General features: G+C 38.5%; 1 protein-coding gene across 3 annotated transcripts in view; it reads right to left on the minus strand.

Annotated features, from left to right (window-relative positions):
- LOC134542928 (neutral ceramidase) overlaps window positions 1–25417 on the minus strand; it is a 179120-nt gene that overhangs the window by 59129 nt on the left and 94574 nt on the right. For all 3 annotated transcript variants that reach the window (XM_063387525.1, XM_063387526.1, XM_063387524.1), the window contains exons 4-6: window positions 6929–7105; window positions 4918–5045; window positions 1771–1969 (exon numbers count right to left, since the gene is read on the minus strand). In XM_063387525.1, coding sequence (XP_063243595.1) covers window positions 1771–1969; window positions 4918–5045; window positions 6929–7105 — 504 coding nt within the window. The remainder of the gene's footprint in view (window positions 1–1770; window positions 1970–4917; window positions 5046–6928; window positions 7106–25417) is intronic.

The following is a 25417-nucleotide window of genomic DNA, read 5'->3' on the forward strand; positions in this document are numbered from 1 at the left end:
GGACTAATACGTATTTCGTCTAGGAACTACTCCACACTGAAACCTGTAGGTGGACCGACCTCGGTGGACTCGGCTAGGCGACTGGTGTGAAGGACGGATGCCGAGTGGGGGAAGCCTAATTTGCACATACGAGAGAGCCAAAACCCGAAGTTCCCCGAAGTTCATGTTTTTTTTTCCGTACCTTTAATGTAGCTATCCTAACCAAATCAACCGTCCACAATGTTTTTAAGTATTTATAATGTAGCTAACCTAACCTAATTGACCATTAGTATCCTTTTATCAACACCGCCATATTTATTTACAATGAACAATAAAAAAAACCGAACATGCACGATATGCCGTTTGGCTCTCTCGTCTGTGAAAAGAAGGATTCCCGCCGAGTGGTTTCTCTTGTGTTGAGTCTACTGGTGGGGATGAGAACATGAGTGGCACAAGCGCCTATTGGCCGCCCGCCAGAGCGCACCAGTTGACTGCGTGTGAAGGGCGCATAACATTTATACACTACTATCGAGGGATATAGTTCATGCTAAATATTCAGTAATTACATTATTAAAGTCGTTCAGGGTGCGACGTTTATTCACTGAAAAATTTCTTCATGAATATACATTCAAAATTTAGACCGTCGTGAGATAGGTTAGTTTTACCCCACTGGGGAAAGGGTCGTTGCCCCAGTAGTCCTGCTCAGTACGAGACGAAAGCGGGTACGAGCCGATCGCTCACGCACTCGGTCGAACGACGCCTCTAAGGCAGTATCCCCTCTGAGAGGAAACGATAATCAAGAGTCCCTGAGCCGGAAGGCTAACGATTACTATACTAGGCGGTTCCGTATGTGCAGAGACAAGATTTAATCGCGTTATAAATTGCAAATTTTTTTTATCATTAAAAATAGCGTATTTCGTCTTTATCGTCATTTAAAATGTTTTAACTTATGTAATAATCAATCGCAATTACATTAATCAACCGCACTTAAAAAAATCTGCAACTAGAACATTCAATAATCCAGAAAAATCAATATTGAATGTTGAAACCCCAAAATCGTTATGCATAGAAAGAAGGTAACTGCTCCCAGATGATGGCGACTGCAATTTCGACCGAAACGTTGGTGAATTATTCGCCAAGGACACGGCTACAACCCAGAAGCCAAGCTACTTCAGAAAACGGCCGTGAAAGCCTGCGAACATTATTAAAGAATTATGAAATTAGCTGTATATTTGTTTATTTGATATAATGAGGTGATTTAGGTGAATTTCGCTGCATTTCTGTGTTGAGCTGTGTTATTGACTTCCATTTTTGTGTTTGGCGGTGTATTGACCTAATGACTTGATGTAATCTTTTGGACATACGCCATTGCTAAGCACTTATTCTGTAGAAGAAAACTAAAAAATACCTACCCAAAAGACAAAAAAAAAACAAATTAAGCAAAAAAAAATTGCTGTTGTCAACAGGATATAAACACCACATAATATCAATTTTTTGCGTAATTTTTTTTTTTTTTTTTTTTTGTCTTTTGAGTATATTTTAGTTTTCTTCTACAGAAAAAGTGCTTAGCAATGGCGTTTGTCTAAAAGATTACATCAAGTCATGCACTCCCATTGCACAAATCTTTCAAAGGTAATATTGACCTAATTTCGTTGTTATTTCGGAGGATAATAAATTCGCTCGCCGAGCCCTCGTGAGGCGCCGGAGGATTCATCGGGCACCGCGAGTGTCCAGCCGCGAGTGTGAGGCTCGGCGCGGGAACTCCTGCCTGCCAGAGACCTCCACCCTCACCTTCCCGGGCAAGGCGCCTGGGTCCATCCTCTGCTCCAAGAAGAGCGACGCGGCGCCCACGTTGTCGCCCGATATCAGGTGGTTGGTGACGTTCAGGCTGGTCGGGTGCACGGCGAACCACTGCAGCGCTCCCAGCGGCGAGCCGTCCAACCTCTCGAGCCGCAGCTGCACCATCGTCGTGTCCACGTCCTTCGGGTACCTGCGTCACATCTTTCAATATATATACTGTATAGAAGTCGCCGGCCCAGGTTAAAATTTCTAATACGGTTTTGAGGTAGTTGGTTAATTCACCGCCGCAATCGCCACCATCTCTAGGGCCGTCGACTTGTGGTGGTCCCTGGCGGACAAGTGTCGAACTCTTCGAACACCCCTTCCCCCTCCCGTTGAACGACCTCGAGCTGCAGTGATTGATTGGTGGGGGGGGGGGGGGGTGCGGGGAATGACAGCGGGCGACAGTGCTGCGCTCTAACGTGTAAATAACAACTAAGACGATACAGGGCGTTACGGCAGCGCACTGCAGCGGTGAAGTTCCCAAGCTGCTCATCATACGCTCCTGAAAAAGTAGAGTATATCCTATCCACTCGCGACTTATATACAGTACATATATTCAAAGGTCACATCCACCACCCGTTGTTATCTCCAGCCACTGGAGTTGACACACTATACACAGGGCGTGTGACTCAGTACAACCTTTGAATATATATATATATGTGTGTGTGTGTGTGTGTATATACTTTATATATATACAGTATATGTATTCAAAGGTACAACTGATGGAAGTGAAAATTCTCGACTCGTAATAAAATCGTAAAGGATAAAACGGCGGTGAGAGGGAGGGAGATACAAAAAACTATATTCTAAATAAATTTAACTCACTGTTGAGACATTGACTCCATAAAAAAATAACTGTGCGTGTTAATGTTTAATCAAACAATTCTGCCATTTTGTAACGCGCCAAATCTCCGAGCGAAATACGAAATTCTTAACAGGTGGCGCTACCTATGCGGGCAATGCAGGGACTGTCTCGACAGAGCTATATTATGATGCTGGTTGAACAAGGAGGAACGAGAGCGCGCTGGTAGCAGATATAAAATTCAGGGCATTCACAGCTGTCTGTATAGAATACCTATATATATTTTCTGAAATAAGCGTATGCGCAAACTTCGTGTCTTATTCTTTCGCTCAACAATTTCTCTCGGCTCCTTTTTTTGTGGGAAGAATCATTGCACAAAGAAGAGAAACCGTGCCCAGCAACATATATAGCATAGTGCTCTCTTTATATTTCTTTGGTCAAGTACCTATTCTCTGTCTTAATCGCGTCCTAATTCTTCGTTTAACTGCGTTTTCCTTGGACCATACGCGGTACGTTCCAAAAATAGAGAGAGTGATTTTCAACAATAAATGCGTATTTATTTAAAACAATTTACAATTAAATGATATCTCCTCCAGAGTATGATCCTTGAGAAGCTACACAGCGGTTCCAGCGATTTTTCCACTCTTCATAGCAGTGGGCGAAGTCATTTTACGTATATCTGCGGGCAGTGCTCGTCACAACTTGTTGAATGTTTTAGATCGTCCCAAAATGAGTCCCCCCCCTGGGGCTGAAATTTGACAGAGAGCTTTCTCCATACGTTTTTGATCAGTTCCAGTGTTTCCGATCCCGATATATTGAGTTTCATTCTAAATTTAATTGCATAACGCTGCATCGGGCCTTGTGACGACCACGAAATGTAACACACGCCCGCGCAGTTTGAACCCACTCCACCGAAGGTCGGAAAGCTACTGACGAGTGAATCGAATCTCTGCCTGAGGGCACTTCCTTTTCCCATCGACGTGATGGGACCCGCCACAGCGCACATTGGACGGTACCGACATCACTTTTCATTACTTCTGGAACGCACCTCGTGTGTAGCCTGGACACGCCCCGAAGGGCATGAAACAGAACACAATACGTGAGGCGGAAAGCAAAAAGGGACCTCTTGTCGGCGATGTCAATTTTTTCAGTACAGTCGAAATTAGTGGTTCGAGTAAAAAAAATCATCTATTCTCGGATTTTTTGCGATTTATTATAGTCGAGTTTATCCTTTACACTTTGCAATCGATTACAAAACTTTTGTTTTATATCTTAATTATTTCTTAAATGACAAAAATTAATTGTATCTGTTATTTTGGATTTTTTAATGTTTTTTTTTTTCTCATATATCATTTTCGCACCAAATGTTTTCAGAATTTAGATCTTAATTCAAAAAATATCGATAACTAAAAATCGGAAATTGCTGACAAGAGGTATTTTTTTTGCTTTCCGCCTCACATAAATTACATAATTCAAACTGACCCAATTACACGCAATCCGGCCAGAAGGTAGAATGTGGCATCAGCCAGTGGACAATAGACACCAACTTGTTTGTGTGCAAGTGGTGCCTGGTGCCCAAAAAAATATTGCAGTTTTATACAAGCGGAAGAACGTGAATAGATTCCAGGCTAGGCTGCACGGCCGCAGGTCAATGACCGGAGCCAGGGTCCCGCCAAATAAATACATATTGGCGATGACCTTTGACTTTGGCCTACGACCTCGCCCATCAACTCTGACCCCGAAGTACGATACCTCGGCTGAAAACTCAACAACTCAGGTGCAATTCGACACCCTGATTAGGTTTCTTTGAAAAAAAAATATATGTATTAAAAATTATAAAGAAAATTGAATTAAAATACTTATTAGCGTTATTTTCATGTCACGGACTCCTGAGTCCCCATGTTGGGCGACTGTGTGGGAGTGGGGGGGAGTTTACTAGAGGCAGGTCGTCATCGACGGCGAAACGAAGACGACGCGACGTGGTCAGGGAAAACCAGTTAGAACCACCTCGACGCCAATTAACTTCACGCCAAGGCGTATTGACGCCACCAACACCCTCTTTCCCCCCCCCCTTACCGCCACCACCACCACCAAGGATGATGACCTTTTATCTTCAGGCCACACACCACAGTTGTCTTTCTTCCTGCAATCTTCCCCGCAGGCCGGAGGGCTGACGGACCATCACTTTTTCTTTTCTTTTTTTCCCTCCAGACGCAATCAATCTTCCTCCCCCCCCCCCCCCCCCCCCCCCGGGCGAGGGGGTGGGTAGCCACGGGCGACCTTGAGGGACTCACCTCTTCCTCTCGGCGCTGGGGTTGTTGGCGTAGGCCGCCGGACTGCGGTTCACGCTGAAGCCGTCCAGCTCGCCGCTGTTCAGCCACACCTTGGCCTCCACCACGCTGCCGTGGGCCCGCTTCACGCTCTGAAGGCACGCGTTATCGCTGCCATCATCACATCATCGTGTCCACGTGATTCTCGTGATAATGATGATAATAGTGGCGATGATGGTGATGATGGTGTTTTATGGTCATGATGGTGATGATTCTGGTGGTTGTGGTCAGGGGCGTAGCCAGGGGGGGGGTTTAGGGGTTCAACCCCCCCCCCCCCCTTGGGCTCCAAATCTTTAATTAATTTCTTATTCATCACTCAAAAAAAATTTCATATTAAAATTAATAAAATTTTTACCATTACAATATTTAAATTTAAGAACCGAAAACTGCTAAAATAGCACTATTTCACACCATAAAATCCAAATTTTCCCGGGGGTCCCTTTAGTACCTTCTTAACACCCCCCATACACAAATCCTGGCTACGCCACCGGTTGTGGTAATAGTTATGGTGATAATGATCCTGTTCGTGATAACGAGTATGATGATAATGATAAAGATGGTGTTTATTAAGATGATAATGAAAATGATAGTGATGGTAGTGATGCTGGTGGTGAAAAAATTATGGTAATAAAGATGGTCGTGTTGATGGTGATGATTATTCTGGTGGTGATGGTGCTAATGATGGTTTTTTGGTGATGCTTGCGCTGACGGTATCAATTCTGATTATTATGGCACAACGATGGTGATGGGGAAAGTGATTATTACAAAGATGATAAGCGCTTATCGCTTGATTCCGGAAAACCGCACGCTCACCCTCATCATCATAATCATTTTCCTTTACATCCTTAACCTCATACTCGTTAGCACCATCCTAGTTTTTAATGAAATGCCCGATAGTTTATAAATAAGTGTTATATCTTATATCAAATATCTATTCTTGTTTATTTTATTTTTTGTTTATTGTATGTGTCCAGTATCTTCCATTAAGAAGTTAGAAAAACTTAGTTTAATAAAACCGTACTTATATTATAAAGAAATAAAACATTTTAAGTTAAGTTGATTAAATTTGAACTGTTTTTAACAAAGCTTTTTTTTACCAAAGTGTACACTAATATTAATGACATATTAAATATTTGGATTTGTTACTAAATGTATTTTTTTTCCCCCTCTTAGAGTGTTGACAAAGAGATTAACGTCTTAGCTTCTCCTTGTGAAAAAAATAACTTAAATTAATAAATAGATAGTAATCATTTTTATCTTCGTCATCAACATTAACATTTTCACCCTCTGCATCATCCTCATCCTAATCAGTTATCATTATAATCAACGGTGTTGCAGGCCGCAGCGCGCGTCGGTTTCTCGTGACACGGTGATTCTGCAATGGCGTCCCATCTTCTCCTGCAGGGTAAAGGTGAAGAGACTACTTAGCACCCAGTTTTATGTAAGGCAAGTAAAATTTTTTAGTAAATGTTAAAACATTTTTGGTGGATTTAAATGTATAAGCTGCGGAGGTAAGATGTTTACTGTACATACAAATTATCGAACCCATATTCACCTTTCGGACGTCCAACTGTAACTGATACTAACTCTCTGGCTTTCTACTTAAGAAGAGTCGCTGTGTTGAATTTTTTTTTCATAAAACAAAAAAAAAATTCTTTTTTCAGCCATTGAAGAATTTAAATTGTTTTTAAAAATCCTATTTATGAGTTTTTATGATGATCAATGATTAGATCAATGGTCGAGGTTTAGCTCTGCTAAATTTAAAATTTTTAACTAATATATAATATCATATGGAGTTATTTTTAATATTTTTCTAATATCAAAAATATTGTATTGTTGGAATGGTTTTAAAATATACTAGAAAAAAATAAATATAAATCATGAAATGTGTGATGGAAAAGATGTTCCGCAGTCGGGGGAAGTCTCCCGACGCCCGGGAATGAGTGGTCGGGACCTCGCGGGGGGCAGTCGGTACCTGGACGATGCCGTCGACGTAGGCGTCGAAGGTCTGGCGCACGAATCCCAGCACGGAGACGTCGTACAGGAAGTAGTGCAGGTAGCCGCCCGGGGCGGAGTGCGTGTGCGTGGCGCTCAGCATGAGGTTGGCGTCGGCGTACGTGTCGCCGAACTCTGTCCTCAGCCGCCTCAGCACCTGCGAGCGCACACTCACGCGGCGTGAACGAACCTTCCCACCAGTCTTAGTACCATGCTTCCCACCCTTTCCGTCCGCCCGCGCAGGGCCGGCGCGTCCGTACAGGCGAACCAGGCAACCGCCTAGGGCGCCAAGTAGCTGGGGGCGGCGCAGCACGACATTTAACAGCTCATATCATATGTTTAACGATTATTGAAACTAGATGAAAATGGATTTTTGTAACATTTTAGAATGTTTATATTGAATATAAGTAATTATTTAAAGTCCACGGTGACATGTTTATGATTTGTAATAGTAATAAGTAAAAAAGTTAAAAAAAAAAACACAAGCCTGCTTACATTTGATTGTTGATAAAATCTTAGACTTACGTGATGTATTTTGAGGCAAGGAAAATTTTTTTTGGGGTGTCCGGCCCGGGGGGGGGGGGGGGGCGGCATTGAGGTTTTTCGCCTAGGGCGCCAATTGACCTTGCACCGACCCTGCGCCCGCGTCCGTTCAAATGGACAGTTTTTCACGTCAATGATGCACGGAGCTCATTATGGTGTACGTTCCAGTCGACATCGTACTTTATGGACAAGAAAAAAATAACTTTCCTAGCTTTACATATTAAAATTATACAGTTAAATACCGAAATTATAATAACAGTTTACGTTTATTACTTTATAAAATAAACATAACATAGTTCAGTTAAAATTAAAATAAATTAAGATTATATCTTAGTGATTGACGTAGTGGGAGTGTTGTAACACGGATTAGTATTATTTAAAAATAAAAAATGAAGTTATTAAATACACTAAATCAGAATTGGCCAGTTAAAATTAAACTAAATATAAATGTAATTTTATTAAAATTATTCTGGATTTCGCTTGAGCGGTGGGCCTCCCCCATTTCAGCCACAGTCTATAGACGTAGTGTTACAGCCTTGTTTATTAAGCAAACCAAAGCAGACAGAGAGTTAACCACGTAAAAATGCTACCATTTTTGTTACAGCACTGCGCTCTGATTACCATTTTTGTTACATTGAGGCAGTGTAGGTAAATCAGATTAAGTACCTACATAAATACTACCATAAACATGATACACTGCTGTAACAGTGGATATTTTAGTGTCACAAGGACATGAGGAATGAACAGAATCAAGGTGTGATTCCGTCTGAATATAATTACTCCATATTTATTTAAAGAAACTTATAACAAATACTTAAATGTGTTAAAATACAATTTCAATTACATAATTTAAAGAGCTCTCAGATATATTTTTAAAAAATATGGGCCGGCCCTGAATTAGATTATAAAGGTTTCACTTAATATAAATAAGCAAACTCAATTAAATTAAAGAATTAGAAATACAAAGCGGTATAACAATCCCAATACCGAGGGTGAAAGTCCAGAACGAATGTGTTATATAGTTTTTATTTCGTTGAACGTAGTAATTTAAAGATTGTTCCAAAAAGGTTCATAAATACTGTAGCACCGGAGGTCTGGTGTTTGCTGGCCGGATTTCAGCAGTCAACATGGTGCCAGGGCGCCTGTTTGTTGAAGAGGGAGTGAAAATGCGGCTAGTTCCTAATATGGCTCTTGGACCCTGTCTGTGAACGGTCCGAATCAAACATGATCAGAACTAGTATACAGACAGTTAGCAAACTGGGAAGAAAATGCCCGCAAAAAGATAAGGGGAGGTTGGGGAATAAAGCTGATGGTAACTCACCAGACAGGGTAGTTGGCTTCTAGTTTCTGAAGCGTAGCATGTCCGGATCTGAAGATCGCAGATACGCGGGAGGCGCGGACGTTTCCATAATTTCAAAAAAAAATTATTTAAACAAAATAACTAGTATGCTGTGTACTGTACAGACAGACTAAACTACTTAAAGAATTTACAGGGATAGCATCCCTTGTCTAATCGACTTCATCGTCGGTTACGGCCGGACAGAAGTCTGGTTGTGCAGTTCGCCGATCCGCCGATAACCTCAAACAGTCCGTCCGGAATCGCGACGCGAACTGTCGCGGAGGAGCCGCGTCTCGTAATTAAAAGGAAAAACTCAATCAAAAGGTGGTGGGGGAGACTAGGGCGTCCAGACCGAAAGGTTCCGAAGTTCTCCGAGTGGGAATCACAAATAACTCTGACTTCGATATCTCGAAGTTGCTAGCACTGGCCAATTTTAGCGCTACCTGTTGAGGGGTGTCTAAAACAAAAAGGGATCGACTCGCCCGATACGTTTGCTACAGCCTGGGGCTAATGGTGCAGTCGGTGCTGCTCTCTGGCGGCCTACAGAGGAAGGTAGCTAGGAGGTTAGCAATGTCGCTACCAGATGTCGCAGGCGTTAGCTCCACGAGCTGGCGACAAGAGAAGAAGTTACTATTTCTGCCACTAGATGTCGTGTGTGGTCCATATTTGCACATATCTTTCTGTGGCAAATCGTCCTTGAAGTAGGCCACTGCCTAGCGGGGTTCACGTCAGGGCAATGATCCTGGGATAAATTCAGGGAACCAAAGGGTGGTGGATTGGGAGGTGAGGGTGGACAAAAAAAGCAACGAGGCTGGGAACGAGCGTCCTAACGTGACTTTCTATAGTGAACCTAAGACGTATGCGTGACGGGAATAGCTGTTCTAAGCTCGTATCTGGGAAATGGTAACAACTCTTCCAGAGCTGTTGTATGAAAATTTAGTCATGCAGGGAAATAATGTTACAGGCGGGGTACGTGACTGCAAGCGGGAGAAATATCATACGGGCTGCTAACGTCTTCATTAGACTTGCAAAAGATCAGATTGGCCCCTGAGAAAAGGTTGCCTCGGGCTACTGGCGCAAATTTTAACTAAGTAGAGTACACCAGCCTAACAAAGTGTAAATCATCCAATTGTAACTAAATTATATAGAAAATAAAATTTCCAAAAATAATTAAAAATTATAATAACAATTTTAAAAAACGTGCCGAAATACCTAATTTCCGGCACAGTAGGTAGATTTAGAAATGCCTATTTCTTTTCGAAATGTTCTTGAATCAACCATAAATTTCTGGAACATTTTTAGAACTTAATGTAGACAGAATCGTCTATATTCTCCAATATTTCAAAATGATCCAGTAAACATTTTCTCATATTCCATGCAGTGAAAATGTTTCGAAAATTATTAACTTAATGCATCTAGCATTGAATAGCTTAAAACTACTATGGTAGTTACGCATTTTTGACCTTCAAACCCTATATTTCTTCCCTTACGCTAATAAGTGATCGTATAAAATTTTACTTTGTACCAAAGTTTAAGAAATGTTTAAATGGTTTATAATACATTTGAACGAATTTGATAGTAAGGAAAGAATAATCATTTTTATTAATATGTAGGTATACAATAGTCGAAATGTGTATACGAGTGAAATCTTTTTGAGGCAACTTAGAATTTTTTGTTAGCATGTGAAGTAGCGGTCCTGCAAGGTTTTCTAGGATTTCGAAGCATAAAAAGATATCAATGTTGTTAAATCTTCTGTCTTTGTAGTACAAAACACAGAGTGCATATCAAATTCACATATATTTCCCGTGAATTCCGATTACTGAATGGGTTTCCTTGCAGCAAGCATGCCAATGTTATCTTCTGCGTTTTTCACAAATTCAACACGTGTAACGAGTAATAAAAATTCTGTTCCTCGTTATTAAAATTTGAGAGTTTCATATGGTTGAAAATAAATGAAATAACATACTAAAATTCTTAGACATAGGTAAACTGCAAAGCTCCTCAATATTGTTTTCCAAGGTTCGATTTTGCGTTATTAGCAACAACGAAAAAACTGGCTCACTGACACTTCTTCCTACAGTGTGTCCACGTCCTCGTACAAGCTAGTTAGCAACTCCGAGGACAGGACACATCACAGTACTGTACATTTCTGGTGTGGAGACGTCTTAAATGTTTGGTGTGAATGCTGGATGCCATTCTGAAATTATGATCAACACCAATATAGTTATAGTTTGAAACGATTAGTATTCGTAGACTATGAGATGATTACAACGGGCAGATGTACTCCTAACCCTGTAAGACAACAATAAGTATTAAGTTATCTTATATGCATTAATTTTAACATACGTGCAGTTGAGTCGTAGACTTTTGACTTTGTTGCTTTAAATAATTCCATAAAATAAAATTAAAATAATCAATAATTTTCTCCCGGTGTTCACAGACTGTTGTTAATACGTATCAGATTTACTACAAGGTATAAAAGCTTTGTAAAATGCACATGATTTAAGCCTTATCTTTTAAAATCTTTAAAAAAATTCAAAATCGCAATAACAGTAAATAATTGGCACTAAAAAATTAAATATCACAGAAACTTATCCCTTAAGATGGGGTGTATTCATTTTGTAGTGATACATTATTTTATGAGAAAAACCAGTAGTGACAACATTACATTTTACAAATAAAGTTGTGCTGCTTGTTCCTATAGTATTATTGGAAATCAACATCACAATTTTAATACAATAAGATCTATTCTGTGACAAGGACGTTTCCAGGGCGCAGAAGCCGTAGTTCCTCCCCCCCCCCCCCCAACACAAATCATTAGTGAAAAAATAAATATGTAAACAACAAATTTGTAAAACATTTGTAACAGATTGGCTATTGGTATTTCAACACTTTTAAAGTGATTTAAATATTATTTTGAACCTTCGCAATTGCTAATTTACACTGTATGTCATATCGAAGAACGGAAAAAGAAATATGAACACACAAACACACAGAATACAACCCAAAATCAGTCCAGTTCAAATGTTACGTGGAAAGACAGCACAGAGAATTCCGTGGAATGAATCAGTCAGAACTTTATCACAGCACAGACGAACACATGGGACTGACAACGACGAGACAGTTGAAACAAGAACAGTAAAAAACGGGCAAACAACAACTTTGGACAACACGGCGACAGACAGAGGAACCCAACAATTACAATAAACAGATAATCAGAACAAAACACCGATAGTATAGGTATGGACATGCGAACCCATTGAAAGAAATGACTTTTAAAGTAACTAATTACGAAATAGAGACATTGCGCATTCTGTTTATTATTGTATGGCACCGTTCACCCTCTTCACCCGTGAAAGATGTTGAATTCTGATAATCACCTTTTTTTGAGCTGGAAATGCCCTTGTTTTAAGAACACCCGTTTTATCGACCTCGCGCTTTACTGAGAAACAATTGTCTGGCAAATAGAAGAAGCTCAGTAGCAAGGAGGAAAATGGAATTTTGCTCAGATGGTACAAAAAAAAAAAAGGAAAAAGCTCAGCATTTCACCCTGTAGCATGTTTGCTACAGCTCTGGCCTGGATAAGGTTTATGTTGGCAGAAATGGTAGACTTTTTATATTTATTTTTTGGCCTCACTGGTAATAGAAGTTATTTTGATTTACGTTTGTTATATTTGGTTTAACGTAAAATATATATGAAACTGTAATTTTTATTTAGTCTTCTTAATTTGTTAATTTTAATGGACTTTAGTTATTATATTGGTCTGGAAGGTTCGAGAGCATCATCGATTGTATCGCTGCGCGGCGAACGCACGTGGTGGAAGAGCTGTGTGTCTGACGTCAGCGAACATATGGAGTGGGTGTGACGTCAGAGGACGAGTGATCGGGAGTCGGCCCGTGGGCCTAGCCGGCGGCGGACGCGTCGAAATAAAGCGGGTTGACCGTGGTGATGCTTCCACTACGAAGCGATTATGAACGGCTTGCCTTTTTAAAAAAGGTTGGGGAAGCCGTATACGTAGGACGCGAGTGAGCGGTGAAGAGGTTGGTGAATATCGCGAGCATGTTTTAAGGAGGAAATACGTGCGTCGACGACACCTCCGAACCAGCATGACGGGAACTCGTCACAGCAGAAATTCGCAACTCCGGCAACGTTTAATGGTGATGATTCGCCATCATTTTACGCTCGTGAGTAAGTGAGTGTACCAGGTGACCGGACTTCTCGACGTGGAACGCAAGTAAGTGCCAGCCATGCCACCGCCCCATTGACCCTTTTTAGTCGCAGCAAGAAATGATAAAGCGTGGATTTTGCAAATTTAAATAACTTACTACGCAACCTGATTGTTCAGCAGTTGGTTACCTTCCGCGTGCAAAAATAACTATACTCGACAGTCGTTGAAGTGAAAAGAGCGTCAGCGTTAGACTATGACTTAAACTGTGAAAGGCCTTTTTGTTTTAAGCCAAAATTTTGGAACTAGATAAAATTTTTTAAGATATTTAGTGAGATGTTAATATGTGTTAATATGTTGTTACATTACGCTTATCAGATGTAAAAGTTTATCCTTTAATATTTATAGTTGTACTATGCCTGGCGCGTCAGAGGTTGTTTTTAATATGTTATATATATATATTTATAGTTAATATTTTTTTGGGGTAATTATATTAATTCTTCGGAGCTCCGAAATATAAGATCAGAGTATACCGTTGGTAGTAATTGATGAAGTATTTTGTGTATAGTTTAACGGTAATTTTTTTATATGATACAGTATGTATTGGAAGTGGTTCGCGGCGATTTGTGAGAAATCCGTTTATGATATATTTATCTAACTATTAAATGGTGCCATATAAATTTCTCATTTTTTTTATAACTTGCTGTCCCCTCTCACTGTTCAAAATCTTACTAGTAGTGTTGTTGTGTCTGCTATCGGTTTGGATTCAAATATTTGTTTTTGGGGTTTGCCTGCGCTCGCGGTACGAGTCATTAGAGTCTTTTGACGGTGTGGCGAGGCGCGGGAGTTGTACGTGTTGGCTAGGGTCAGGGCCAAAACGTTACAACTCAAACTGCCGATACCAGATTACGGAGTCGCAAATAAAAATCCAGGAAGACCTGTCAGTGTTGACAGGCAACGAGAACTACATCTCCAATGCAGGAGAGAGAAGAAACGTGTTCCCGGATTCAAGAGAAGATAAAATAAGTGATAAGTGTCACCGAAGTGGCATAAAGCCAATACCACTTCTTCATTGACATCACTTGGCAATGAGTTTAACAGTTTAAATAAAATTGCGTAAAAAAAATAATATAAAGTTACATTTTCTCTCAAAAACGAATATAATTAGGGTAACAGGGATAAAAAGTATAGAACTTACAGAAATAGGTACAAGATTTTTGTTGTCATAATTAATAGCATATTGTTGTTGCCAAAAAAAATATGGCTGAACTTATCTAGAGTATTATGATTTAAACTTCCTGGCTTCTTAACTTTACTTACTTACCGCTTCATACACATTGTTTCGGCCATGTATATCAACTTCAATAATAAATATTACAAAAATAAAGATACATTTCCGTATCATTACAGTTACGGAAATTCTGCGAATTCTTTGAGTATTATGGTTAACGTTATAGTTGTTTGTAAACTCGGGGGAATACTAAGATTATTCATGATTCCATCACTCTTCTGAAAATGTTTCATTGCTTTCTCACAGTTAATCAGGGTGTGGCAAATAATTTGAGATCCAATCATGGAAGTATCACAGAAATAAATACAGCTTATAGTAATTTGTAACTTGCATGCATATATATTCCAGTTTTATTCAGGCCTCAATATATTAATATCACGATGAATTTCATTTAGAACTTACTCTATCGGTTGATAGCAGGATAAAAATTTTAATAGTAGTTTAAAAACCACCAATTAGAAAATAACTTAAGATACACTAAGTAAATAAAAAATAATGTGATAATGCGCTCTATAGTAAACATGATAGTTGCACACCTGATTCAAATCCCCATTTCACAGCTATATATGCCCATATTTTGACTCTGAGTCTCAAGTCACAAAAATTGTTCATTATCGATTTTATACAAACTTGTTCAATGCGCACATCTTCGTTCAGAAATTCTTGCAGTCGTATTCTTTCTATCGCCAAACACACACGTACCAAACCAACGATCATAAAACACGTAGAGTGAATGGTGTTTGGGTTGGGGAGGGGGGGGGGGAACTTGAGTCCAGTTCTTTTCCACCGGAACCGACCTGAGTTCTGACTGGTTGCAGTGTTTTCTATAGTAATAAATGAGAGAGTTTGTTTGTCCGTATGTCCGTCTGTGCGTCTATCTGTTTGTATGTTTGTCTGTCTGTGTATAGTTAGCGAAGCGGAGAGGCAGCGAGTCTTAGAGCAGTATTATTTCGTATATAGATCCTCCAGAGAGGTTCCTTTTGCATCTCGAAAAGATTGTATACAAATTTTTTTATTAGTGAATTTCACTCGAATTTCCCTGATAATCTCCATGGCAATGGCCACTGTATTATTGGTGATACTTTCTTCATATCCCCCTGGCAATATATATTGCGTTGTTGTTGCTTTATTCACTTTCGTATATTAATCCAGTATTTCTGTAGTAATCGTTTCAATTATACTGATATAGTATTTGTTAAATAAATGCGAATTTGAAAGCTTTTAAAAAAAGTTGAATCCGGGATTGTGGGTGTTTTGGGTAGATTACAAAGAAATACTACCCATTGTAGCCGTTACCATGGTGCGACTTTTGAAAAAAAAAAAAAGTATATAGTTTTTCGTTTTATGGTCCATATAACCCAAACCAATCGTAAACTCAAAAGTTTATATATATATATATGTATATATAAATTTCGTGGACACGATAACTGTCGCAATTTTTCACAAATCACTTCCAAACTGATACATAACATGATTGTAGTAGTGGAAAATATCGGTCGAGATCGTTAATGGGCAATGTCTGACCAAAGGGATAGAAATGGGGAAGGTTTTAAAAAAAAAATAGTACAAATCGCTGTAACTCCCACAATATGGAAAATATCACATCCGTTTGAACGTATAATAGCTCGTAAGAGTAATACCAAAATCTCTTGTCTGAATACGTTTTTGATACGACAACCATTCTGCAAGAGGTAGAATAAACAAGGGTTGAAGAATAACAAAAAATCATAATTCCCTTCCAATAAAAATCACCGAATTTGTGCAAATATTGTACTAATCTTATAATTTTTATCTAAAATTTTTATCTGAAACAACTTTGTATCAGGCGAACCATTGCTGCAAGGGGGTTAAAAAATGAGAGGTGAAATAAAATAAAAAATCACAACTCCCTTAGTAAGTACACCATCTTAATATTATCTTAAACCTTGGTGCAAAGAAAAATTTTATACGACCCCGTTATTAGTGCAAGGTATGAAAAATAATGTTTGTAGGTCAAAATAAAAATTTAATAATTACTTTAGTTGGAATATAATATGAAATTCGTTCTAAGCTATTCGATTGCGTTCTAAACTATTGAATGCTGGATACATTGAGCGTAATATTTTCACTGCATTGAAATTGCGCAAATATTTAAACGATCATTTTGTAAAATTGGAGAACATAAATATGTACTTAAAATGTTCCAGTAGTTTATAGAAAATCCAAAAAAATTCTCAGAATAAATAGGTACTACGAAATCTACCTACGCCTGTAGCCTGTGCTGATTTTTTTTTTTACATTTATTCTTGTTATCTTAATTCAAACGATTAGTCGAATTTTTTCGTTCGAGTTGCGGCATGGGCGTACCAACGAGGTGGGCATATGTAATGAGCAGTGTATGTTCTGCCTGCAGACTGCCGTAGCGAAGCACGGGTGCATTTTAGCAGAGAATAAGCACGTGGAATTTCTTGCCGGGATCAGGCCAGTTCAACTGCAGTCTATTTTCTGTGATGCCTTAAGGTCAAGTCGTTTTCTTCGTCTTGCTTATAACAAAACATCAGATTCCAGAAACTGGACTTCCCAGAGATTTGTAAAATTTAACCTCGGTAACGAAAAAAAAACATATATTCTCGTGTTTCAAATACCTACGCTTATAATACGAAACTTGGACACTAAATTTAACGTAAAGCCCATTTAAGAATGCCGAGCGTGGTTATTATACGAAAATAGTCTTTTCAGCTCATTTCTTGACGCGAATCACACGTAGTCTCCGCACCCGCCGCTAGAATACGCTTCAGGAGCAGTTATGTCAACTAGCGAATAATTTTATTTGCAGATCGAAAGTTTAAACTATGTAATGAAACTACTCCGATAAAAACAAAAAAAATTGAAAAATACTTAACCTCGGCTTTGAACCTAATATTTGAAACTGAATTTAATTGAATTATTGCCCATCTTGTTAAAATTATATTAAACAGTTAATACTATAAAGTTTCCCTTTATGTTTGTGTACTTTGGTTCGCACCATCCGCCTCCGATGACAGCACCGTGGTTACACATTTCCGTTCCATGTAACATCCGTTCCATTCACGAAATTACTCCTACCATATGGTTTATACATAGAGCTAATATGTTAGACATCAGGGTAAAATTGAAGATGGAAAATCAGTGACTGTAAGAATTTGTTTCTATATCTCACGTAACGTGGTAGATAAAAACAAATAATGAACGAGAAAGAGAGAAAGAAAGGCCAACGATAAATGCCACTTCTCTCTGCTCGTTCGTTCAATTTATTTTCGGAGCACATTCGCCGTTCGAGTATATTGGCTCGGTGCAACTGCCTGGATCTTGCTTGAGTGACGAACAGGGGGAAATGCCGCTAAAGACGCACTTGCGAACGAACATGCTTTTATCGCCAGAGAGTTATGTGACGAACAGTGGAAATAATGATGCAATGTTCTTCACTTAACAGTGGTAATATTTATGGCCTTATTTGCATCGCATCGAGCATAAAGTTTGGAATAAATTTGGAGATATTACGTTGTGACGTAGATTGAGTAACTTTCTACCTCACCATCGCCGTATTGCAATAACCAAGACATTGTGTGAATGGAACTCGAGCACGCCTGATGATGGTTAATAAGCATGAATTATAAATTCCATCGTTAAACACAGACACTGACATAAAATACAGTCTTTTGATACTTTTTTTACATTTCGCCTAATTACTTCGACACGGTGTAATACATTCCCGTTCATTCGATTTCCGTTCCATTCACGAAATTACTCCTACCAAATGCCGTATACAGTCAACTAAATTGTTCACACAAAAAAAATTATACTTATAAATAAAATGTATTTGGAAGGAAACTGAGTTCGAATAACATATATGAGTTACCTTACATGTTTTTATATTTTCCTTAGATAATACTGTAAAGAGTGTGAAAGGGGGATAAGTAGAGACCGGAAAAATTCGCGAGTTCATTTCGCGATAGGCTAAAATACAAATCGTTATACATTAGTGCTGCCTCTGCTATTGGCTCACAACTCACCTGGATGACTCTGGACCAATGAGAAACACCCAACCAAAGCTTTATCGAATCACAGGCTGCTTCGCTGGAACGTCTCACAAGACAGCAGCCAATGAGTGGGTGGCATTTGACCGAGTGTACGTAGAGCTATGGAGTTCATCCTGGAGGTCATTCAACCCGCGAATTTTTCCGGTCCCTAGGGATAAGTAAGGTTTTTTAGTAAAAAAAATTCCTATCTCCGAGGAAAATCAAGGGAGAGGTGAGAAACCATGCATGAGTAACTTAAACAATATATAACGTAGTGTGATGTTATAATTTTTCTAAATTATACTTCAAAGTTAGTGTATAAGTGGTAAGTTTGTATTCATAGTAAAACATCTTATCTCCAAGCAAATTAAGCGTGAATTAATAATATGAGCAAGAATAACGTACATTATTATTTTACAGCATGTTTTTACATTTACATTTTCTTCTATATTATACCGCGAAAGGGGTGAAAAGGTGATCAATTTTTTTTATTATAAAAGTCATATCTCTAAAACTAATGAAGCGAGATGTCAGTTAATCGGTAATATTTATAAACATACAAAATCTACCAATTCGTTTTTTTTTTACATCTTACTGTAATTCTTCTTCTAAAGGAGTGAAAAGGTCGTAAATATGCTTTAAATATTAACAAATCGTATAAACTGATCCAATATAATTTTATATTATGAAAGCTTCAATTACGAAACATTTTCCGAATTTTTTTTTTTTAAACTTGTAACGGGGATAAATGAAATCTACTAAGATATTATTGGAGAGATAATTATATATTCAATAGAATGAAAGTTCATTACAAACATTTTGGTTCTTACACCTACGGTTAAAAAAATAAATTGCGTTTGGTTTTATTTAGTTAAAGGAAATTGCCATTTTTACAAAATCTGTAGTTCTGAGTTTTCACATAGGCATCCCAGTAGGAAAAGTGGAAAGGTGTGAAACGTTTGGGAGTTTAGTTTTAAGTAATACTTAGCATAACTATTAATTAAATTATATTAAAGATAAATTTGATACAAGTAATCTACTTTTATTTCAAATATCTTAAAATGTTGTAGGTATCTCCAATAAAGTTAAATTATTTAATTATTCTGAGTATAGATTTTAAAAAAATTAAAGCTTAAGTGTAAATAAATAATTTCACATTTTTTTTAAATCGGCTATCTAATAAAATGAAATGGAGGTAATTTTGTTTTCACTAAAGTAAAATATATTCTCGAATACACTAAAACAGTAGGTATGAAATCACATACTTAATATACACTAAAAAAAGTTAAACAGGCTTACGTATTACTACTTTAGAAAGTATCATTCTTAAACGTTTCTTTTATAAATTACACTTACTATAGGTACACTATACAATTTATTGTGTCCATATCTTCAGTAAAATATATTTTTGGAATACATCACATATTTTACTTACCATTTCTGCAATAACTTGAAATTGCGTTAGTGGATTTATGCACAAACTGCAGGATAGTTTTCATCAAATATATCTGCTTGATGTTAGCGCCCCGATCTGCCTAGTTTGAACTATAGCGAGATAACAATGTGGAAAAAAAATTATAAACGTATATTTCCCGTACATCACTTACTTTACAGTCACTAACCCTTTTTTTTTTCATCCCAACATTAATAAGCCGTGAACGAAATTCACTGCGCCGAGTGCCCCAGTCAGATACGGGACGAGCGAGAATGCGTCACTCGTTCCCATCTGCCCGCAGGAGTGTAATACGGGGAATTCCCGACTGCATTTCCCGGATCGCAGAGCGGATTCTTCGCGACCTGGCAGCCATTTACCCGGGGGGTAGGGGGACCGTCGGTGGCATTCCACAGTTCTCCATTTCGCATGCGGGGAAAACAAAAAAAAAAAGTCCCCTCCTCGTCCACACATCTGCGGCTGTGACGTCACCTCGTGACCAGCGCTGCCAACTGGCTTCCAAACATTCCTCATCTCTGTCCGCCGGCCACAGGGTTGGACGGGGGGTGGTAATTTGATACCAACTCCACAGCGCTGTTCGGGAACTATTCCCATCACAACCCCGATAACGACAATGTCATTATTCACTGTTTTCCCCCAATAGCATCGTTTACCGATACAACCTTAACCAAGGGATCGTTAGATATGAAGACTGCATTCAGTAAGAAACTTGTCGTGACACACCTGGTACAATGACTTGAGAAATTCATTTGTTAGTATTTACAAATCATTCTCAATAAATTTTTAAGCAATTATTGGTTCATACGTATTCCAAGTTGAGCAATGCCCAACGATTAATACACGGTTAAAAATATTCGGACCGTAACTTGGCTGGTACAACTAATTCACATTTATATTGAACGTTGTGGCCAACCCCCCTTATACCGGGGTAGTTGAACACGTCCGCACCCGCCACGCCAGTCCCATATACGCGTCTCTATTGACATATTGAAAATGAAAGTGTCGTAAAATTAACTTAAATAGACGCGCATAGACTGGCTTAAAATTTGACCAGTGCGCAAAAGCAATCATTAACGTACTAAATTGACCGACAGCCCTGTTAAACTTATTGTGATAGTTAACATATATATAATGAATTACAAGAAATAAAATGACCAGCATTAAGTACGGTAAAAAGGGAAAGCAACCTATAAATCCAAATCGTGATACCATTTCAATTGCTATAATTAAATTTAATGTACGTTGGTGACATTCGCATACAAACACTCTTACACTATACTTAAAAATAAACCAAAGTCCCATAAAGTCTATTACGCAGGAGGGGAGGGTGCAAAAACTAAATAGTGACGTCTAGATAGTTCTAGCAGAAATTTCCATCGCCGCACTCTGTTTTAAACACGTTGCCCGCAAGTCAAACCAGCGAAGCCAAAAGTTACAAATCCAGTTCTCGCACTTACTTGTTCTAGAGGCATACCTCTGCAGTCGGTGTGCGCCGGGGTCGGATGTAAACCCCGCTCACCTTGTAGCGCCTGTAGCATCGCGTTACATTGATGACCAGTGCACTAGGCCCACGATATCGCTTTTTCATACACCGCGCCTGGTGTTACTTCGCCGAGGGTGTATGGCATTACCGTCATCTTCAATATTAATCACGTTGTTCTGCACCTCCCTTTGTTACACTAATAATTCTATCTCTCTCTTTCTTTAATTTATTGTTGAAGTAGGGAGAGAAGGCAGTACAGGGTGGAGGAAAAAAGTGTAGGTACTGTGTTGTTGATACCTTCGTAAACTTAATAATATAACATTGCATAAAAACCTTAGAAACAATGCTCTAACAAATAAACAATAGTAGACGGTAACAACTGACGAATCCAATCTGTAGTTTACTATGGAAATATATAGTATTTTAATTATGGAGTAAGAAATTTGTATATTATGTGGATAGGAAATTGATTATTTAAAGAGTGGTGAAAAATCTGAAGTTTAATAGTTTGAACCATAGATAGTAAACATAACACAGCAACACTTTCAATAACAAACATACACTGACATACATAACCTGAACCTGACTCTTGATACATATGAAAATTAACAATATTATTCAACGATATAATTAGGAATCTTTTGTAAGTTTGAAAATATTATAAGAAATGTATATATTCATCCTTTCCAAGTGTGTATAAGAATTTAAGGTTGGTGGAGTTATAACAATTTTAATACTCAACAATAAAATATGAATTTACTTAAAAATACTTAATTTATATTGTGACAAATCTTTCCTGGAGATTATTTGCAGTTCAAATGTCTTAGGATGTATGTTGGCACAGATCACACCCAAAAGTTCAAAAGTGATTTAATTAAGTCCAGTAGTTGTTTCAAAATTTATATCGTTCATAAATCAAATGATTTCAAAGTGAGTTAAAAATTAGAGAGTTTAATATCAAATTAAATTCTATTTTAAATAGAATTACACGGCTTTAGTTCAGCGGGAGTACGATTATCTTAAAAGTAGGACTTCTGGGTGTCTAAGTAGAATTACTTCTCTTTATATTATGTTATATACACAATCTAATTGAAGTTCAGTTTTATCAACTTTTGCAACAATATAGTTTGTTTGGCTAGAAATCTCACGTATTTATAAGCATGTAAGCAAATTTATACTGGCCGCTTAAGCCTTGAACAATGGCGACACTGCTTAATTATGGCGTCCCTAGCTAAGCAATTCTTAAATTGGCTTATACTTGGCATAACTGCTTTAAATCCAAGTAAATATTACTTACAGTTCGTTAAGATATTTAGTTGTAACAATTTCATTAATGTACACAACCGACGATACCCTAAACTCATATTTTTAATAATTTTAATTGTTCAGGCGTCAGGCCTTAGCCTACACGTAGTAACGCCAAAAATCACACTTTTTTAAGTTACTTCCTGTTCCTGTGTGGCTGAGATACGTGTATACCCAATATATATGGTTCATAACATCCTTTCATGGCCTTTGGTTACAACAATACGGTAAGGAACTAGAATAAAATTAATTGAATTTACAAATTAAACAGATGGTCAGAATAAAAAATAAACGGTAAAAAAATTAACGAAAATTACAACAATGCAGATGAAAGAAAAAAATATTAATATTATTAAAGTTCCACAGATGAAAAGTTTATGGTTGTAATAAGGCGAAATATTTACTAAACATTCATAGCAGATATCTTAATAAACACGAAGATGTCTGTGCTATTACCATGTAATAGTACAACGTAACGTCGCACTCGTAGCTCATCGCTGAAAAACCAATTCTCGTCTCTGCCGCATAGTTCCGCGGCCCGCGCTCAACACATACTCCTCTGTCCGAACGTCAAAAACAGCTGACCGGCGCCTCCCCCCTCCTGTCCAGCCACCCCTGACTCCGCTCGATCGTTCTAGTTAAATCTAGCGGTTGCCACTACCGAATAAGAATAATAAACGTACAACAAAACAACAAATAAATAATTTACATACACCATTAACTAATATAATACTATAAATAATATTATAAAACAATTTACTCATCTTAAAAAACCTTTACGCACCATAAAAGTTATAATAAAAATCAAGACGACTGAGGCCGCCACAAATGGCCTCAACGTAGCGCCACAAACCCCTGAAAGGACACAAGGATACAGGTATGGACGCAAGGCTGCAACTATTCGGAAGGTTACAACACAAATGAATGACATCCTTCAAGATGCACTTTCCGAGACTCCTTCAAGCCAAAGAATCTTTCAAGGAGGGAGGTATTCGAAAATAAACTTCAAAGCACTTCTCATCAAAGCCTGTGCCGAATGTAATAAAATAATTTACTCGCTGGTAGCCACCAACTTTTACAGTTTCTTTGATGAATATTTTTGTGAGAAAAATTTTCGAAACAATTATTGTTGTTAGTAACAACCACTGCGCGTGAAAAAAAAATTCAAAAATTAAAGAACTAAATTAAATAAATACAAATTTTAAAAATGTAATTACAAATATTAATAATAATAACATCGAAGCACCAGTCTAACCATCATTCGAAATCAAAATTCTCACATGCATTTCAGTACCGTCGTAAGTCTGTCGCACCCGCATATTTTCGTCACGCAATAATGTGTAGTGCGTGCCTGAATTGGAAAATTTATTTTCTTAGCTTTAGGTCATTCGCGTCACCGCCCCGTGGAGCAATTCAGATTTCCAGCATGATGTTCAGTTTTCTCCACCGCGTAATCCCGGAACAGATTACGGATTTCTTTCCCGCGTGCCTGGCAAACGTTTAGTGGTGTGTGCGAAGCTCGGAATTCAAAACGTCCTAGGAGCTCGTGGCGTACAGGATTCTGCAGATTTTTCGCACTGAAATTGCCTTTTTGTACAGCGCTGCCTTTGTCGTGATACTGAGGCGTTTGCCACGCCTCCATTAACTTTACTTTTATTATTTGTTTGTTTTAACGTCCTTTTAATTTGGTAATTAATTATATAATTTGTTATGATAGATTGTTTGGCACTTGGTTCATTTTCGTCTTGAAGATCTATTAAAACAAAAGCATTACGGACATTCGCGGCGCTGCGCTTGTGTGTGTTTCCGCGAGCCAACACCGCGCGGCGCGCTGAGCCTTATGACGTCATGGTGACGCGTTAACCTGCGACGGTCTGCGGCTGGCGAGCGGGGAGACGGTGCTGGCGGCTGGTGGAGTCGACTTCGGCTCGCGGGTGCAGGCGTGTTGCGCCGCTGCTAAAATGGAAAGGCTGTTCCATTCACCTACGCATCGACGAGTGCCCAGCCCGGGTTATCGTCCACCATGCTGCGCAACTACAAGTAAGCCTCGACGCAACCGCTATTAACAGCCGGACACCGGGTTGGTTTTTCAAGGAAAAACAATGAGCAGAGAGACTTGACTGATCATAAACTCAAATTCATTATCTTGCTAGTTTCTTGAATCGTAATGTGGCGCAATAAACTCTACTTCTCCTTTTTACGCTACGTGAGAATTTACGTAAACTGCAAGCCAGACTTAACACATTGCTGTGGTGCGGGATGTGAGACTCGCATAATCACGTCGAAACGAGCGTCCGGTTTGACCATAACATTGGGAATTGTGTCTAAACAACAGTTATAGACAATTACGTCATCCAGGATTGTAATCAACGGACCTGTTAGGGAAAAACTAATGCTTTTCTAAATATTTGTATAATTACCCGTAATATAGTGTTTATAATATGTGATTACTTTAGATGTCCTTTTCTTTAATGCGAGATCTAGATCTTCTGCAGATTTGTGTAAATGGTTCTGTATTTCAATGTACCAAGCCGATGCCAAGCGGAAATATTAAATAGTAAACAGGCAGTGATGTTTTCAATTATTATCCAGGTCATTCTTTTTTGCCTAGGGACCGTACTTCTCACTGCATTTAGTTGGTACTGCTTTCTGCGATCTCCGACTTTAAACTCGAGCGCCTTAAGTAAGGCCTCAAAACTGCGCCACTCTGCTAGTCAGAGTCGCAGACGCGGTAGTTTTCGGTGTTTAAGATACTTATTGATTTTTTATATCACCAGTATGGCATTGGCTTGGATACATAAATTACATAAAGAGGAGATAATGACTAATTTAAGAGCTGCGTCAGTCGAGCA

Source organism: Bacillus rossius, assembly GCF_032445375.1.
Source record: "Bacillus rossius redtenbacheri isolate Brsri chromosome 9 unlocalized genomic scaffold, Brsri_v3 Brsri_v3_scf9_2, whole genome shotgun sequence".
Classification (NCBI taxonomy): domain Eukaryota; kingdom Metazoa; phylum Arthropoda; class Insecta; order Phasmatodea; family Bacillidae; genus Bacillus; species Bacillus rossius.